Genomic DNA, 18,684 nt, shown 5'->3' on the forward strand with positions numbered 1-18,684 from the left:
GAACAGAGATGAAGCAGAAGTTGGGACATCTGTGTAGTTTGTTTTAGAGTCAAGGTGACTCTCATGGAGAGAGAAAAAACACTAATTTTCTATGCAATCTACATATTACAGTCTAAAGAGCCAAATACCAAAAAGTTATAACCAGTATCTACCATACTTCATTGATGAGGACTACACTAAGGACCCTCTGATTTAAAAACCTCATTAAAAGAGACTACTAGTTCTTCAGAAATGTATCTTTGGAAGTCTGCATTTGTTCTGCAGAAGCATGCTCTAAGCAATAGTTCAATCAAGAGTTTAGTCAAGACTAACCTATGCAGAGTATAAACAACACAGGGATAAGTAAGTTGTCTCCCCACCACAGTAAATTATGCATGTTCTATGTTGTTTTTTACTACCAACGTATCTCAGAGATTTCTCCATAAAAGCACATTTGATCTATTTTCATTTTTCCTAACGACTAGATTGTGATATCACTGCATAAATGCACCATCCCCATTTAACTATTTGTGGACACTCAGGTTTCCAGTCTTCTTGATATCACAATGTTGTAATAAACATCCTTTTCATTTATCTTTCAATATTTAGGGCATTAGATATGTATTCAGAGACAATGAATTACCAGGTCAAAGAAAGGTGAGTTTTTAACTATGATTTTGAAAAGCTGTCCTCCTAAGAGGCTACACCAGTTATTTGACCCCCCATAGCATGTCTATAGTATATAAGAATTTGTTATCCTACACACTTGTATTATTTTATTTTTATAATGCCTTGATTTTGAAAAACATTGTGCATCTTTTCACTTTATCTGCAATTTTAAAATTCTTTTTCTTGCAGGGTGTGGTGGCACACGCCTGTAATCCAAAGAGGCTGAGGCAGGAGGATTACGAGTTCAAAGCCAGCCTCAGCAACTTAGCAAGGCCCTAAGCAACACAGCAAGACCCTGTCTCTAAATAAAATATCTTAAAAAGGGTTGGGGATGTGGCTCAGTGGTTGAGTACCCCTGGGTTCAATTCCCAGTACAAAAAAAAATTTTTTTTCTTTAGAATACATGTTCACGTCTTATATACTTCATACATTTTTCTAGTGAAGTTCTCATGTTTTCCTCTTGATTCATTAAAGCTTTTCCCATAGGAAGGAATTTAGCCCTTTTTATTTTAAGCACACTACAAACATTCCAGGAGCAATAGCAAGATTATTATATGACTAAATATGATTCAAACAGCTAACTATAACTATACTTCAGTTAAGCTAAAGATAAAGAGTAAATTTTGGTAAGACTGTGAATTGATTTCTGAAGCAAAATATGGCAATATAACTAGACAAGAGATTTTTTTTAATGTTCATAGTCTTTGTCTAAGTAACAAGAAACACAAATTGTTTTAAAATAGAAAAAAAAATTCAAATACCTCCAAATTTGAAATCCATTAACTAAAAATATTATGCCAATAAAAAGTAATAGAGTTAATTTAAATCAATTTGATAAAAAAAAAAATAAGCTGGGCATAGTGGAGTACACATGTAATCCCAGCTACCTGGGAGGCTGAGGCAGGAAGATTATAAGTTCAAAGCCAACATTGGTAATTTAACTAGACTCTGTCTCAAAATAAAATAAAATAAAAGGAGCACTTGCCTAGCATGCACAAGGTCCTGGATTCAATCACCAGTACCAAAAAATAATAACAACAGGGAAGTGAGGGGGAAATGAAGAGTAGAATAATACATTAAATGAGGGGAAGAGGAAAAGGAACTGCATCTGTAACAGTTTCTCAATCATTCCTCTATGTGTGTGTGTGTGTATGTGTGTGTGTGTATACACACACACACAAGAAAAGGGGAAAGAAAATACACCAAAAAGTTGCAAGGCACAGTGACATAAGCCTGTAATCCCAGCATCTTCGGAAGTTGAGGCAGGAGGATTGAGAGTTCAAATCCAATTTCAGCAAAAGCAAGGCACAAAGCAACTCAAGGCACTAAGAACTCAGTGAGACCCTATCTCTAAAATACAAAATAGGGCTGGGGATGTGGCGCTGTGGTCGAATGCCCCTGAGTTCATTCCCCAGTACCCGCCCCCTCAAAAGAAAATACACCAAAAGTATTCATAATTCTCTCTAGGTAGTAAAGTTATAAATTATTTTCTTCTTTACAATTTTGTCTAGTTTCTAAGACTTATACCATCAGCATGTAAGTTTAAAACTTTACCATTTTAGCCATTTTTAGGCATACAGCTCTGTAACAATAAGCATATTTATATTATTGCATTGCCATTATCCCATTAATCTCCAGAACTTTTTCATCTTCCCCAGTGAAACTTGGTATCCATAAACATTAACACCCCATCACATTCCTCCTGAGCATGTATTTTTATAATCAAAAAGGACTATACAAACTTTTCTTAAAAAAAAAAAAACAAAACACTGACATCTTCCTGGTGCCTATAACAGTTTTTGGTACAAGAGTAGGTGATCAATAAATGTTTTTGAACAGATTATCATTCAATGCCTATCACTAAAATGAGATCTCATAATCTCCTTAGCAGTCTAGTTCCCAGAGTTTTAAATTAAATAGGACCTTGGAGATCACCAACTTTACACATCTAGTCATAAATGCTAAGAGAGGAATAAGGTGAAGGAAATAGAAAGTACAAACATAGGGCATTCTATATTAACCATAACATCCCAAGTGTTAGAGGATATACTCGTAGAATTTACTTAAATTTATTTATGCAAACATCTGAGACAGCATCATATTTTAAGTCAAATACTAAAATATTTTCAACAGATAAAATGAGTAATGTTTCATTAATGAAACTGCATAAATTTTGGCTTGAAAATAACAAAACCAGATCAAACACATGCATTTAAATGTCCAAGGAAATATAACTTACATAGAAGCTTCAAACAGTCATCCTTGTTTTTTAAACGGTCTTTAATATCTCCTGATATGAGAACAGAATATGGACATGCCATTTCTTTTAAAAAACCACTTATCTCAAGTTGGAAGCTCTCTAGGTCATCTCTCCCTTTAAAAAAGAAAAATCATAATACATTTACTAAGTACTTACCATATAATCCAATACTATGAAATCTACCTCATTAATTTCAATTTTATATTCAATTCTAAATTTTCACTTTCACATTTAATCCTTAGATGTGTAACTACAAAGCTTAGGTTAAGGCAACTAATTTCCATACAAAGTGTGTGTGTGTGTGTGTGTGTGTGTACACGCACGCGCAAGTGTTTAGGCTTAAATTTAAGAACAAAAATATCAATTTAAGAACATCTGTAATAACAAGATTGCAAACACGTATATTTAAATCTCTGACAAGTTTTGTCCAATGAACTCTCCATAAAATCAGGTAAACTGGAAATATTTGGAACTAGCAATTGGAACACTTAAAACATTATTAGATCTACAATTATTGTAACTGGCTTCAGAGTAAATTACCCATTTCTTTTTTATTTCTAACCAGATTATTAAATGCAATCATTTAATTAAGTTTCATTATCTTTAATTCGCAATGTAATTATGTAGGAACTTGTGCCTTGTTTTGAATTCACATTATTTTACTTTGTTTCACAGGAATTCTGTTAAATTTGTTGCTTGTTTTCTTTTGTGTTTGCAGTGCTAGAGATGGAACCCACTATGGAAGTACTCTACCACTGAGCTACATTCCCAGCCCAACTTCTGTTAAATTTGGCAAGGAAAAAAATAATTTCAAAGGACAGCTTTAGAAGGGAAGACTATTTTGTTCCCTAGCAAATGCCCAATAGTTTTTCATGTTTTATTTTCTCACACTATCTGAAATTATATCAAAGATTGGGCGGAGAGCGGGGGCAGGGGGCAGGTGGGTGGTGCATGACTGTAATCCCAGCAGCTCAGGAAGCTGAGGCAGGAAGATCAACAGTTCAAAGCCAATCTCAGCAAGGCAATTCAGTGAGACCATGTCTCTAAATAACAAAAAATAGGGCTGGGGATGTGATTCAGTGTCGAGTGCCCCCAAGTTCAATCCCTGGTACCAAAAAATAAAATAAAATTTAAAAAGATCCACAAGGACTCCAGTCACCAAGATGATAATAAATTGAACAAGCTTTGAGTCAGGGCGTATTTTTATAAAAGTATTTCTATATAAATACATGCCCTGAGTTTCAGGCTTAGAAATAAAATTTAAATTAGAGATTACATATATATAAAATTAGTTCAAAACTGAGTCATATTAAAAAAATTTTTTTAAATAACCAAATTCAGACTATTTTTTGCTAAAGAACAATACTAGAGTCAACACGGCAGATAAATAGTATTGTTCATAATTTTACATCAAATTTGAGAATCAGTTTTGTATTACCATAAAATTCTAAATCAAGATTTTTAATATCCCATACTGAACTTCTCCTCATTAGCAATTTTTCTTTCTACTGTGATCCCATGATTAATAAAATTATAAATTATGAGCTAGCAGTTTATTTTATTACTAATAACAGAAAGGTAAATAAAACTAAATGACAATACCAGTTGAAGTGATACTTTCTTCCAAGTTGCACAATGATTTTATTTGAGAGCCTAACCAAATACAGAGCTCTGAAAATTCAGGTGAAGACAGTCCACCTTCTGCTGCCTTGGTAAGGGCTTGTTCTTCTAACAGTGGTCCCTGATACCTAGAAAGGAAGAAAAGGCAATTAAAAAAGAAAAGAAAAAAAATCTAATATTCTCTATCAAGGCCTATTCAGGCTTAGGAATAAAATTTAAATTAGAGATTACATGTATATAAAATTATATGCTATCTGTTTCGGTACATAAAGTGATATTAGAACACAGGGAATAAAAATACTAATTTACAGAATTGTCTATGGCTGCTTTCATACTACCACAGCAGATGTGAGCAGTTATAACCAGGTAATTGATCAGTAAAGCCTATAATGTTAACTATCTGGCCTTTTACAGAAATAGTTTGCCAATTCTTACTTTATACAAATAGTATTTGGCTTTTTTCCCCATATTTTAACATTTTACCATAAAACTATCTAACAATTGTCAATATTACAGATAATACAAAGTCAGATAATAGAAACTTTTTCAGTTTTATATTAGTTCCAAAAATAAGATTTATAGTGAAAAAAAACACAGGTGCAAATTTTAAATTTCAAAAACCTAAACCTGAAAAATACCTACGAGATCAATTTAACCTGAATCATTTTTTTCACTTCACAATTTTATACTTTTAAATACTTTTGCAAATGTATTTGACAAGAACCTTAAAGTTTCAAAATACCTTATTATCTTAATTGAATTAGATATCAATTTTCTTTTATTGTTCTTTCTGCAACTTTTAAAAATGTCATAACCTCACAATTTTAATGTATTTGATATGTTTTAATCTACTGCAGTTATTGATATTTAAATTGTTCTAACTCTCATTAGTAGGAGCCCACTCATATGGCCAATGAGTCCTATGACTTATCCTTAGTAGTCTTTAAATACTTTCTTGCTTTCTATGACAAGATGTTCCTGCCCTAGTCCTGCTGTAGTCAGACATCTCTCCAAGAGTCCCTCGTCCTTTTTAATGGCATTTAGAGTATATAATCTGTTATTACACATTGGTCATTGTTTCCACATATTTGAGGGGAGGGGTTACTGGAGTTTGAGCCCAGGGCTTTGGGCAAGCTAAGCATGCATACTACCACTTAGCTATACCCCTAACCCCTGTATGTCTTTTTAAGAGAAATTACATCAGGAATACATATTGCTATTTCCAATCTGAATTTGCAACTGTGAGGTTTTTACTTGTTTTATATTTATTTTCTTTTAAAATGAAAATTCTGATGACATTTGCATAATCCAATTAGATATAAAATAGATATAAATTACCTAGTTTCAGAATAGGAAATCCAGCAATATTAACATTACAGAAAATAGTTTAAGTTTTTGAATCAGTTAATTATCCCTGTGGGTCAAATTCCTCAACTGTGATTAATCCCTGTAAATCAAATTCAACTTTTCAGTGGTTTTATTTTTGAGAAAATTTTCATTTCACTCTCCCAATGGCATTTATTAAGATATACTGTTATTGCCACTGTTCCAGAAAGGGAAATATGGATTTCTGATATTACAGATATTAGCTATTGCTTATTTGGAAACTGTTGGTGACTGCTCTTTGGTGACTGCTCTGCCCAAACCTTGCTGTCTATTCTGCATATGCAGCTCTGTCTGGTTCTACCATTCACTGTGATTCATAGATTACTCCAATTAGTGGGCTACATATAACATTCAGCCTCTCCTTGGATTCCAACATGCTCAGGTTACCATAATAATCCCAACTTCTGTTTCATGTCACCTATTGGTGTATACACCCAAAACGTTAAGTCCCATTGGAACAAAAAACAGAACAGAAAGTGCAAGTCCATGAGAGCAATCTGCCTTGATATGTTGTACTCATATTTGGCTGAATTTATGTGGCACAATGTGTAAATAATGCTTTCAATTCCCTTTCACTGTATATACCAGAACAATTTGCTATCAATTAATAAAATGTTTGAATTTTAATTGTAACATTTTAGAAAAATGTCTGGAGACAAACTCTTCAATTGGACAAATTCTTCAATTAAATACATCTGAGAAGTAAACTGTCCAATTAATCCAATTTTTTACATTTAGAACATATTCCATTAAGACTGTACAGAAAAACAGTTTATTTCCAGGCAATTACTCCATCTACTCAATATACCAATAGACACTTGATTCATTGTGCTTTAATTTTTAGGGATTTTTTAATATTTTAAAATTATTTTTTATTTGTTCTTTTTAGTTATACATGACAGTAGAGTATAATTTGACATATGTATACAGACATGGAGTACATCTTATTTTAATTAGGATCCCAATCTTATGATTGTAAATGATGTAGAGATTCACTGTGGTGTATTTATTTATGTATGCAGGAAAGTTAAGTCAGGCTGATTCTATTGTCCTTCCTATTTCCTGTCCCTCCACCCTTCCCTTAATTCCCCTTATCGAATTTATTGAACTTCTATTCTTTTCCACACCCCTTTGTTGTGTGTCAGCATCCACGTATCAGAGAGAACATCTGACTTTTGGTTTTTACGGATTGACTTATTTCACTTAGCTATGCTAAGTCTCCAGATCCACCCATTTCCAGCAAATGTCACAATGTCATTCTTTTTATGGCTGAGTAATATTCCATTGTGGATATATACCACATTTTCTTTTCTTTATCCATTCATCTATTGTAGGGCACCTGGGTTGATTCCATAGCTTGGGATTTGTTTTGTTTTGATTTCATTTTTATTTAATTCTGCTTTATAATTATATAAAATATTTCTGTGGATTTAAAATCTAATTTACAAAACAAGGTACATTCACAATCTTAATCTTATTCTATTCCCTATGTTCTGCCTCCCACCCAGCATGTAACCATATTTACAAGTTTGGAGTTATACTTCTATAATAGTTTTTAAAATAATACAAGCATATACATTTTTCTCCTTTTTAAGACAAAAGGTAGCCTATTACATACTGCTCTATTCCTTCCTTCAAACATACATGCTCATACATATATTTGCATTTACTAGAGATGAATACTTACAGATAAATTTCAATCATTTTTACAGCTGTGTATTATCTGTCTGAATACATCATATCTTCATCAGCTTCTAATGAGGATATCCTGGTAGTTTCTACTATTTTGTTATTATAATTTGGCAAAGTTTCATCAGTGTATATTTGGGATAGATTCCTAAAGGTGGGATTTTGGGATCAAAGAGTATATAGATGTATAATTTTGTTAGACATTATTAAATCTTCATTATTAAATCTTCCTCTACAGGAGTTGTACTATCAAGGTATCTATCACTGTCTGGTAATTCACTGAAAATATCAAACTTGGAATTCTGACTATGTGGTAGGTCAATGTAGTTTTAATTTACATTTCTTTTATAAGCAAGGCTATGTGTCTCTGCATATGTTTAAGTCATTTACATTTGTTTTTCTCTGAATTCTCCAGTTGTATCATATGGGGAATATTTTCTAACTCCCACTTTGCAGGTAAAGAAATTAAGACTTAACAAGGTGAGGATACCTGCCTTAAGTAGCAGGCCAGGCACAATGCTAGTCATATATAATTCATTCAATCATTATAACAATGCTTTGAGGTGGTATTATCCTAATTCTATAGGACTAGAAAATAAGCAAATAAACAATGGCATTAGGATTTAAGTGAATTTAGCCCAAATACTCTGTATGAACTCAAACATCTGTCAATACCTATAAGGAAACTAAGCAACTAACCTGACCCAGATGATTCAGCAAATAAAAGGCAGAACTGGGACTGCACCCCCAGCCCAAGGCTGCTTCCTCTATGTCTCACCTCTTCCTCCATATCATACAGTGATTTTCATTGAGACTTAATAGTAAATGTCTTATTTCCCCCATTTGCTTTCATTTCTGCAATAAAATAATCATAAACTCCTGAATAAATGTTAACTAATTCATATTGGTAGATGTAAGTCAGTTTTCATTGAAATGACTTATCAAATTCAATAAAAACTGCTCAAATCACCAAAGGAAAAAATTCATAATATTTAATGCCTTAGCTAATCAAGTAAGGTAAAAATAAAAAGAGGAAAACATAAATACATTTAACAAATCTGAATATCTAATAATAATTGTAACAGTAGCTAACACAAACTGCTTACTTAGGCTAGCCCTAAGCGTTATGCATATATTACCTCATTTAATTGCCATAATACCTATTAGAGTAGGTACTATTCTTAACCTCATTTTACAGATGAGAAAACTGAAGTACAGAGAGAGAACTTCCTTGGGACTGTCATAATCATAGCTAACTGGCTAGGAACTGAGCCATACACTCTTATTGCTACAGCCCTATGTTCTTAATCCCTACTTCCCCTACTGAACTGTCGCCATTCAGAAACATATCTAATTGTTTTACATAGTAGAAGTATCTGAAAATATTCTGCTAGATAATTGAATAAGAGTAGGAAATAGTACATCAGACTAGAGCAATGCTTCTTAAACTTTCATATGCATACTGATCTCCTGAGGGTCTTGTTAAAATAGACTAATTCAGCAGAGCAATAGTGAGATCTAAGATTCTGTATTCCTAATTCCCAGGTGATATCAATGCTTCTGGTCCACAGACCTCTCATTAAACAGCACAGTACTAAGAAACTTTTTTTTTCACTTAAATATCTCTCAATGTTTGTCATCACTGCTCATTGTTTTTACCCTTGTAGACTAGGAGAAATTACAGCAGGAATTCAAGAGTCTATTTATGCCATATTTAGCAACTGTTTAGTGCTTATCACTACTACTACTACATGCTTGCTTTGATTTCCCAATGCAATTCTGCTATTTACTGAGAATAGCCATGCTCTTAGTTTGTTCTATACATTCCTATTAGGAAAGTGATATTGTTATTCCAAACACTGGTGACACCCCTCCTAAGCCTAGATTACCTCCCCACCAGGGCCTCTTACTGGAACAATTGGTAGTAGTCTGGCACCACTTCAAGCTAGATGATCCACATCTTTCCATTAAGGATACTGGCAACTTTCCTCAGAGAGAAAGACATCCAGGGCCTTACTTACTTTCTGTTTATTTTCACCAGCTAACATAACATGAGATTGTGTATTTTCCCCTGTCATTTGCCAACCTGACTAGTCGAGCCTCTGATTCAGCTCTCTACCCCTACCTGCTTCCCATCTCTTCCACTGTGTTCCACCCATAAACAACTCATATTTTGTCAATATCACTCAAAAAGTTTATCCCTACCACCTCTAGCTTTCCTTATTTTTATTCTCAAATTGCACAAGATCAGTTGATAGGTTTTTGTCCTCCTTGCTTTCCAAGACAGTATCCAAATCACTGCTCCTGTTCTCTCAAAAGGTCTAGCCAGTCAGATCTGCCACCCTCTTCCACTTGTGTTTTTCATCTATCAATCTCCTGGACACTCAACATTCCCTTTTATCACCTTTCCTCTCCAACTGTATTCTTGCCATTACAATGAGTTTATTCAAAGTCCATATGTATATCCTATCTGGTACTCTGAACTCGCAATTTCCTAATTTCCTTTTTACCAACCTTCTTTACCTTATATCAATCAGCTATCTTCTGGACCTTGCCTTTGCTACACCTACTCCACCTCCCAAATCACAAATTCAAACACATCACTCCCTCACCACAACCTACTACATCTATCCTTCCAGCTTGCCTTTTTGACTACTCACCTACAACTACTCTTTGATCTCACTACTTCCATTCCATTGGTCCTTCCACATTCTATTTACTAGCTCCCTCCTTTCTTCACTTAATTTCCTATTCAATTTAGATTCTACAGTGTCATTTCACTTTGGTGCTTAATATTAACTAAAGAAATGAATCCCTGAAATCTAACATCCAATTACTAAGTCTTATAATGTACTTCTTTTCATATTCACTGCCACTAAACAATGTCTCAGGCCACTAAATTCTCCAATTCATTTGCTGAGAGACTACCTTTCCAAATAGATATATAATCACTCCCTTTTTTATTTAAAACCCTTCTGTCATATTCCATTGCTGTTAAAGAATAAAATCTACAACAAAGCCTAAAAAGTTGCTGCATGTGCTAGTCCTCACCTGACTCTTGCTTCCAATCTCCCACCACTGTGTCCCTTGCACTCTGCCTTCTTACCACATGAAGTTACTTCCTTTTCTTCTAATACAACATGCTCTTTCCTACTTCAAGGTCTTCATGTTTTGTTCTCACTATAAGGACACCTTTATCCTCCTTTTCCATCCAATCTCACGTACTTAACTTCTATTCTCCCTTCCTATTTTGTCCCAAAAGTCAATTACTCAGGAACCTACCACTAAGCTTTCTAAAATATTACTGTTCCTTTCATTTGAAGAACTCGTTACAGTTTATGATTATTTGTGTGACCCTGTCTGTTTTTGCACTTGACTGTAAGCCCAACAGGGACAAGAACCAAGACTACTGTGTTCATCACCAATACCTCAGAACAGTGCTCAACATACAGTTGTGTTACCTTCTATACTAGTAGCTCTCAATCTAAGCTGTGAAGCTTTGTAAAAATATTCAAGTCTGTACTGCACCTCTGCAGATGATCATTCAGTCAGCTGTGGTATCTGCCAGAATGGGGAACATTTTTCACAACCTCCATACATGTTATTTTTTTTTTCTGAGACGGGGTCTCACTAATTGCTAAAGCTGGCCTTGAATTTATGATCCTCCTACCTTAGCCTCCAGAGTCACTGAGATTACAGAAGGGTGCCACTGCTCCCAGTTCCACACATGACTCTAATGTATAACAAGACCTACTGGTTGAGATCTACTGTTCCACAAAATCATGAACTATTGTGAAATCATCTGCTCCAACACACTCATTTCAGAGATGAGGAAACTGAGTGATTCCAACCGTTTTCATTTGTAATATACTATAACATTATTCTTTATCAGATTCCCTTTTAGTTCCTCCCATTAATTTCTTTATACAACAAACTAAAGCACCTTCACTGGTATCCTAAATGTCTAAAACCACAATAGAAAACACATTAGTCACTATTTACATGGACATTTGAAAACAGTATTAAATTATAACATATACTGTAAAAACTATTTTTTCACATTTCATTATCATGGAATTCGCATGTCAAACCCTTTTCCTCAGGTATTCTAGAAAAAAAACAATTTTATAGTATGCAAACTCTTTTACTTCCCATACTGAATAATGTGAAACTAATTTTTCTTGATAAAAGTCAAGACTAAAGAAAACTTCATTTTCCAAAACACTAAAATATAAACAGTAAGTTCAAGGAATGAAAGAAGGAATAAAAACACTGTTTTCCCCCTTTTCATAAGTGATTTACAGGATCCCATTGTTCTTATTGGGAGTACTCTGGCAATCAAACTGGAGTCTAAACACTTGGAAGTATTTTAACTTCTTGTCTTCATTACTTCTTTAATCAAGAATTTCCAAGGGATTGCACATAAGTAAAAACAAAAACAAATGCCTCTTAAATAATCACTATCTGCTCCTTCATTAAACAAACATTTATTTAAGAGCTACTAACATAAAGTTCTCTAATGCAGGGTCATAGCAGAGTAGGTTTTATCTGGGTGCAACTAAAGAAGCAGTTGGTAGAGGCACAAATGCAGTTTGGGGGAGAAAAATCAAGGACATAAGGGTTTCAAGTTTTACACAGTACTGCGAAGGCACAGCTCACCCCATTAAGAAGTCCTTGCATGCAGCACAGCAAAAGACTATGCAGATTGCTCCAAGCTTTTTAGGTTTTTAATAGGAATCTTTTCGACTCTCAAATAATCTGGTCCTATGCTTACTTCTGTGCAAGTTTCCTTTGAACTTGTCTTCATTCATTTACCCATTCACTCAGTCACCATACATGTGACAGACCCCAATCTGGGATGCTGCTGGGAGCGCAGCAGGAAACAAAACCCGGAAGGTACCAGTTTTCCAGGAGCTGATTTGGGAGGAGGGAGAAAAAGCAAGCGTGAAGTTGAAGAGACTGACAAATTGGCAAACAAGATAGGAGCAAGGGCTGTGATGAAAAACGGGATGAGCGTAGGTTATGTTGTGGAGTATAAGGACCCCGACACCTGCAAGCTGTTAACATCACGGCCACCTCGACCCCTGGGAGTTCTCATAAAAGTACTCTGAATTGTGAATAGCAGTAGGCAAGAGACTCCTTGTACCTTCCACGACTAAGTGAGTTTATAATAATCCGAAAACCTTTTCTAGCACATAAATATGTATTAGCGAACGGATTAAATGGTTCAATGCATGGACTCGCACTGAACTAAACAAAATGCTTTCTCCTGTCAAAGATGCAGGAATGATTGACTCTTGAGCCCCAAGCAAGTCCCGGGCTGTACACTGTAGGAGACGAGTCCACAGCCACAGTTCGGGTTCCAGGACCGCCTCCGGGCGCGAAAACAACGTCAACATAAACATCACCTGCCGGCACGGGCGTGCCTGCAGGATCGGCGGTAGCTCGCCGGCTCCACGCCAGCCCATCCCGCCGGGTCCGGCTGCAGAGTTTCTAAGCAAAGAGTTTGTAAGAGGGGGCCACGCGCCCCAGCTCTCCGGCCCTGCTCCACCCTCTAAACGGATTTCTCTCCCGCCTCCCGCTTAACTCCGTCGGCGCCGGAAGCAGCAAGGCTGAGTAGGCCTGCACTGGGCCGCGCAGACTCAGCGGAGACTGACGGGGAGGAGGCTGCAGCAGCCAAACAGAAGAAAAGGTAACGTTTTCGAAGGAAAAGCCCCAAGAACACTTACCCCAGAGCCTCCAGTGTGTCTAGCACGTCCCCCTCCATGGTAGCTTCGGGACCCGGCTCCGGCCCTCTCATGGTCCTTTGGCCCAAAGCTGTTCGGCTTTCTAAAGAGACCGCCGGAAACCAACGTCACAGCGCCAAGGTTCCGGTTAGGATATCGACGGTGACTACTGAGTGCGCCTCTGAACCAGGCCGCCAAGGTTCCCGGCCTAAGGAAGTCCACGCTTGATTGATAGAATCTAAAACCGCTTTGTATAACAGTAGTAGTTTCTTAAAACAATAATAAAAAGTAAATAATTGCAATAAAAGGAATCTTTCTGGAGCCTTATCAGTATGTTGAAATCAAACATCAAATATTAAGTTGCTTAGGACCTGGCTAAGTAGCTGAGGCTGGCTTTGAACTTGCGATCCTCCTGCTATGTGTGCCACCAAGCCCGGCTTAGACCTCTCTTTTTGAAACAAAAATCCTGAGATGAAATTATAATTATCTCGAGTTACAATTATTAAACAATAGCATCTATTGACAAGTATAATTACTAAATCAATATGCACAGCAATGCTCCGATTTTAATATAGAAGGGAAGGTAATTTATAACAAAAATATTATTTCATTATGAAACATAGAAGACCAATGAAGTGACCAGATATTTGTTTCTGTCTGTGGAATCACTTCAAATACGTATTCAAGCTATGTGTATTGCAAACAATATATGAATTGTATAAGCAATAAAAATACCAAGAGCAGAGTAAGGTACTGGATATCAATTTATAGAATTATGACTAACCCTCCATAAAGTTCCAAAAAACAAAATACACTATTCCCTCTATTACCATTCATGGGAAATTCAATCTTTATCTAAACAATACAGAACAAAATTCCTAGGTTTTAATATGTAAAAGGGAATCAGAATATTGGGTCAGATTATTATTAGCAGATATATCACCTACAGGGGTATCTCAGAAGGCCCTCTTACAGATTAAAGTCATGTAAGACATACAACTATTTGCAACTATTGATTTTTTTTTGTACTGGGATGGAATCCAGGGGTGCTTTACCACTGAGCTACATCCCCAGAGTTTTTATGTATTATTTTGAGGCATGTGTCGCTAAATTGCTTAGGGCCTCACTAAATTGCTGAGTCTTACTTGCAATACTCCTGCCTCAACCTCCATAGTTGTTGGCATTAGAGGCATGCACCACCACTCCAGGCTAATTATTCTTGTAAAAGATTGTCATCTACATTGCAGAATACATAGCATCCCGAGCCACAGTAAAAGTCAATAATACTCTCACCTCCCAATCAGTGTTCAAAGAAAAAGCCTACTCATAAATGTGTTTCATACCCTGAGAGATGCTTGCTCATAATGTATAATGACTACTTACAGGATACTGTTACTTAGTGTCCTTCAAGATTTAAATGTCTTGCACTTTAATGAATCTGAATTCATCCCCAAATGAGAGAGAATGGATGTTGCCAGTGATTATCATCTTCATCAAGGAATTGGAGAGCTATAGAGGTATTAGTCTTAGTAATCTTGACAAAAAGTGTTTGTAAAAATCTAATAGCAAGGGGATGGAGATATAGCTCAGTTGGTACAGTGCTTGCTTCACATGCACAAGGGCCTGGGTTCAATCCCCAGCACCACAAAAAAAAAAAAAAAAAAAAAAAAAAATCTAATAGCAGCAACTCTGGAGGGTGAGATAGAAGGATCACAAGTTCCAAGCCAGCCTTGGCAACTTATTGAGGCCCTAAGCAACTCAGTGAGACCCTGTCTCTAATAAAATATTTTGAAAAGGACTGAGGATGTGGCTTGGTGATTAAGCTGCCCTGGGTTCAATCCCCGGTATTAAAAAACAAACAAACAAAAAAATCTAATACCAGAGGCCAGGCATGGTGGTGCACACCTGCAATCCCTGCAGCTCAGGAGGCTAAGGCAGAAATGTCCCTAGTTGAAAGCCAGCCTCAGCAACTTAGCAAGGCTCTGTCTCAAAAATACAAAGAGCTGGGGACGAGGCTCAGTAGTTAAGCACCTCTAGGTTCAATAACCAGTACAAATAGCAATGAGGTAACTTTTTTTCATTCATGTTGACCTTGAGTTTTCTGCTGCAGGTTTTCATTAAAAATATATAAACAATAGAACTGAAGCACTGACAAAGGTTTTTGTTTTTGTTTTGTTTAAGCATGACAGATATGTGAAAAGGTCTTAGACCATAAATGGAACAATTAAACTTCAAAATGAAAAACATTGAGAAAATAGAGAAGCAAAAAAAAAAAAAGATTCTAAACAAAAAATTTTCAATAAAACAACCACTGATCCAAGATCTCTGCTAACTCCAAATCAAATAAATACAAAGAAAGTCACAATTTATAAAATTTGCAATTTAGAATAATCACAATTAAGTAAAAATACTGAACATAACAAAAGGAAAAATCTTATAAGCAGCTAGAGGAAAAAAACCTCAAACTTCAATACTATATCATAAGCTGGCCGACTGAGGATACATCTCAGTGATAGCATGTTTCTCTAGCATGCACAAGACCCTAGGCTTGATCCTCAGCACTACAAAAAGAAAAAGAAAAAACAAAAACAAAAATCATAAGCTGACCTCTCAAGAGAAACAATGGGAGCAATAAAACAATGGAATAACACTTTTCATATCCTCTAAATAACTACAGATCTGTAACTTTACACATAGCAAAAATATCCTTAATAAGTGAAGGTGAAAATAAAAATGTTTTCAAATAAATAAAAACTGAAATACATTGTTTCAAGCATGCCTATATTGAGAAAGTATTAAGAAGTTCTTCAGGTAAAAAGAAAATAATGCCAGATGAAAACACAATAATACAAAAAGGAATGGAGAGTGCTCTTGGAAAGGATAATATGCGAGTGAAAAATTAGGCACATATTAACTCTTCAATAGTAATGTCTTATGAAACCAGCAATAGTAATATCTTATGAAATTTAAAATATAGAGAGAATTGGGAAATTGTTGGGGGGAGTTAGCAAAGGATTAAAGAACTGTAAGCTCTTCCATTGTCCAGGACATGGTAAAATAAATAGTTCGTGGTAGTAAATCAAGATTGCCTATTGACATCATTAAGATAATCAGAAAAGGAATAATCAAATATTATTTAACTAACAACTAAAGGGAAAATAGAATAATGCAAAATGTTTATTAAATCTAAAAGAAGGTAAAACAGAAAACAAAATATTAAACCATATAATAGCTGAATAGCAATATCAATGTCAGAAAAATTAGTTATCAGTGCAAGAAGTATTATGGAGAAAGATAAGTAAGGGCATTTCATGATAATATGATCAAGACAGCAGGAAGCTCTAACAATCATAAATGTCCACTTGCTTAACAACCAGCATCCAAATATATGAATTTTAAAAACTACAGTGCCAGAGGAAAAAGTTTAACATATGTCCCTCATTAATGGTATAACAAGCTATCGAAATTATCAGTAGTTATCCAAAAGATTTGGAAAATGTGACTTATAAATTTGACCTAATTGATATACATAGATCACTGCACCCATAACATCAGAATATGTATTTTTTCAAGTGCTGTATCACTTATAAAACTTGATGTTTTAATAGATCCTAAAGTAAGTCTCTTCACATTCAAAGACTGAAAGCCTAAAGAGCATGATCCCTAATTAAAGTGGGACTCAATAAGAAAAGAAGAAAAAAATTCAAAAAAGATGCAAATTTTTGATTTCTGGAATTTGAGCAATACCTTTATAAATAATCAGGCATCAAACTAGAAATTACAATGAAAATTAGCATGTTAAACTGAAAGAAAATAAAAATACAACACATCACAATGTGGAAGATACTGGAAATCAGAAACTCAACCTGCAAGACGTTGAGCCTGAGCAGATGCCCCAGCTGAGTCTCCCATAGGTCATTTAGCCATTCTATGAGGACAGTTGCTTCTGACTGAGCAGTGAAACCCGAGTTTGAAACTTGATTCTCTGCTTCTACTGGTGGGAGGGGCCTGTGAAAGCTGCAGGCTTCTGCAGCCAAAAAAGCCCTTTTAGTGTTCAGCCAATCACAGCAAAGGAGTGTCCACCTGTGTGGCAGCTGGCAAAGCCCAGTTCTTCTTCACTACCACTGGTGGTATGTAGCAGCTCACAGAGTTGCAGCTTTTCTTTTTAATTTATTTATTTGTTTGTTCTTTCTAGATATACATGACAGTAGAGTGTATTTTGACATATTATACATCCATAGAATAAGTATAACTTTTTCCAATTAGGATCCTATTATTGTCATTGTACATTATGTGGAGTTACATTGATCATGTATTCATTAAGGATCGGAAAGTTATGTCTGATTCATTCTACTGTCTTTCCTAGTCCCATCCATCTTCCCTCCCCTTCATTCCCCTTTGCCTAATCCAGTGATGTGGATTAGCATCGACATATCAGAGAGAACACTGTCTTTGGTTTTTTGAGACTAGCTTATTTCACTTAACATGATATTCTTCTTTATAGCTGATTAATATTCCACTGTGCATATGAACCACATTTTCTTTATCATCTGTTGTAGGGTACCTAGGTTGGTTCCATAGCTCTGCTATCATGAATTGAGCTGGCACAAACATTGAAGTGGCTGCATCACTGTAGTATGCTGATTTTAAGTATTTGGGGTATAAACCGAGGAGGGGGATAACTGAGTCAAATGGTCATTCAATTCCAAGTCTTCTATGGACTCTCCATACTGCTTTCCATAATGGTTACTCCAATATGCAGTCCCACCAGCAATGTGTAAGTAAACCTTTTCCCCCACGTCCTCACCAACATCTATTGTTACTTATATTCTTGGTAATTGCCATTCTGATAGGGGTGAAATGAAATCTCAGTGTAGTTTTGATTTGCATTTCTCTAATTGCTAGAGATATAGGACATTTTTTCATATATTTTTCAATCATTCATGTTTCTTCTGTGAAGTGCCTGTTCAGTTCCTTAGCCCAACTATTGATTGGGTCATTTGTTTTGTTTGTTTGTTTGTTTGTGGTTTTAAGGTTTTGGTGTTCTTTGTATATCCTGGAGATTAATGTACCATCTGAGGTGCAGGTAGTAAAGATTTTCTCACATTTCTGTAGGCTCTCTCTTGATTGTTTCCTTTGCTATGAAGAAGCTTTTAGTTTGATACCATCCCATTTATTGATTCATGATTTTACTTTTTGTGCATTAGGAGTCTTTTTGAGGATGTCAATTTAAAGCCAACATGATAGCGAGTGGGCCTGCTTTTTGTTCTAGTAGGCACAGGGTCTTTGGCCTAATGCCTAGGTCCTTGATCCAGTTTGAGTTAAGTTTTATGTAGGGTGAAAGATAGAGATTCA

General features: G+C 35.5%; 1 protein-coding gene across 1 annotated transcript in view; it reads right to left on the bottom strand.

Moving 5' to 3' along the window:
- FAM98B (family with sequence similarity 98 member B) overlaps positions 1 to 13,438 on the bottom strand; it is a 34,578-nt gene extending 21,140 nt beyond the window's left edge. Inside the window, exons 1-3 of the mRNA XM_081289092.1 lie at positions 13,333 to 13,438; positions 4,511 to 4,656; positions 2,888 to 3,022 (exon numbers count right to left, since the gene is read on the bottom strand). Coding sequence (XP_081145218.1) covers positions 2,888 to 3,022; positions 4,511 to 4,656; positions 13,333 to 13,403 — 352 coding nt within the window. The 5' untranslated portion in view covers positions 13,404 to 13,438. The remainder of the gene's footprint in view (positions 1 to 2,887; positions 3,023 to 4,510; positions 4,657 to 13,332) is intronic.
- Between the last annotated feature and the right edge of the window lie 5,246 nt (positions 13,439 to 18,684).

This window comes from Spermophilus citellus, assembly GCF_964194105.1.
Source record: "Spermophilus citellus genome assembly, chromosome: 4".
Lineage (NCBI taxonomy): Eukaryota > Metazoa > Chordata > Mammalia > Rodentia > Sciuridae > Spermophilus > Spermophilus citellus.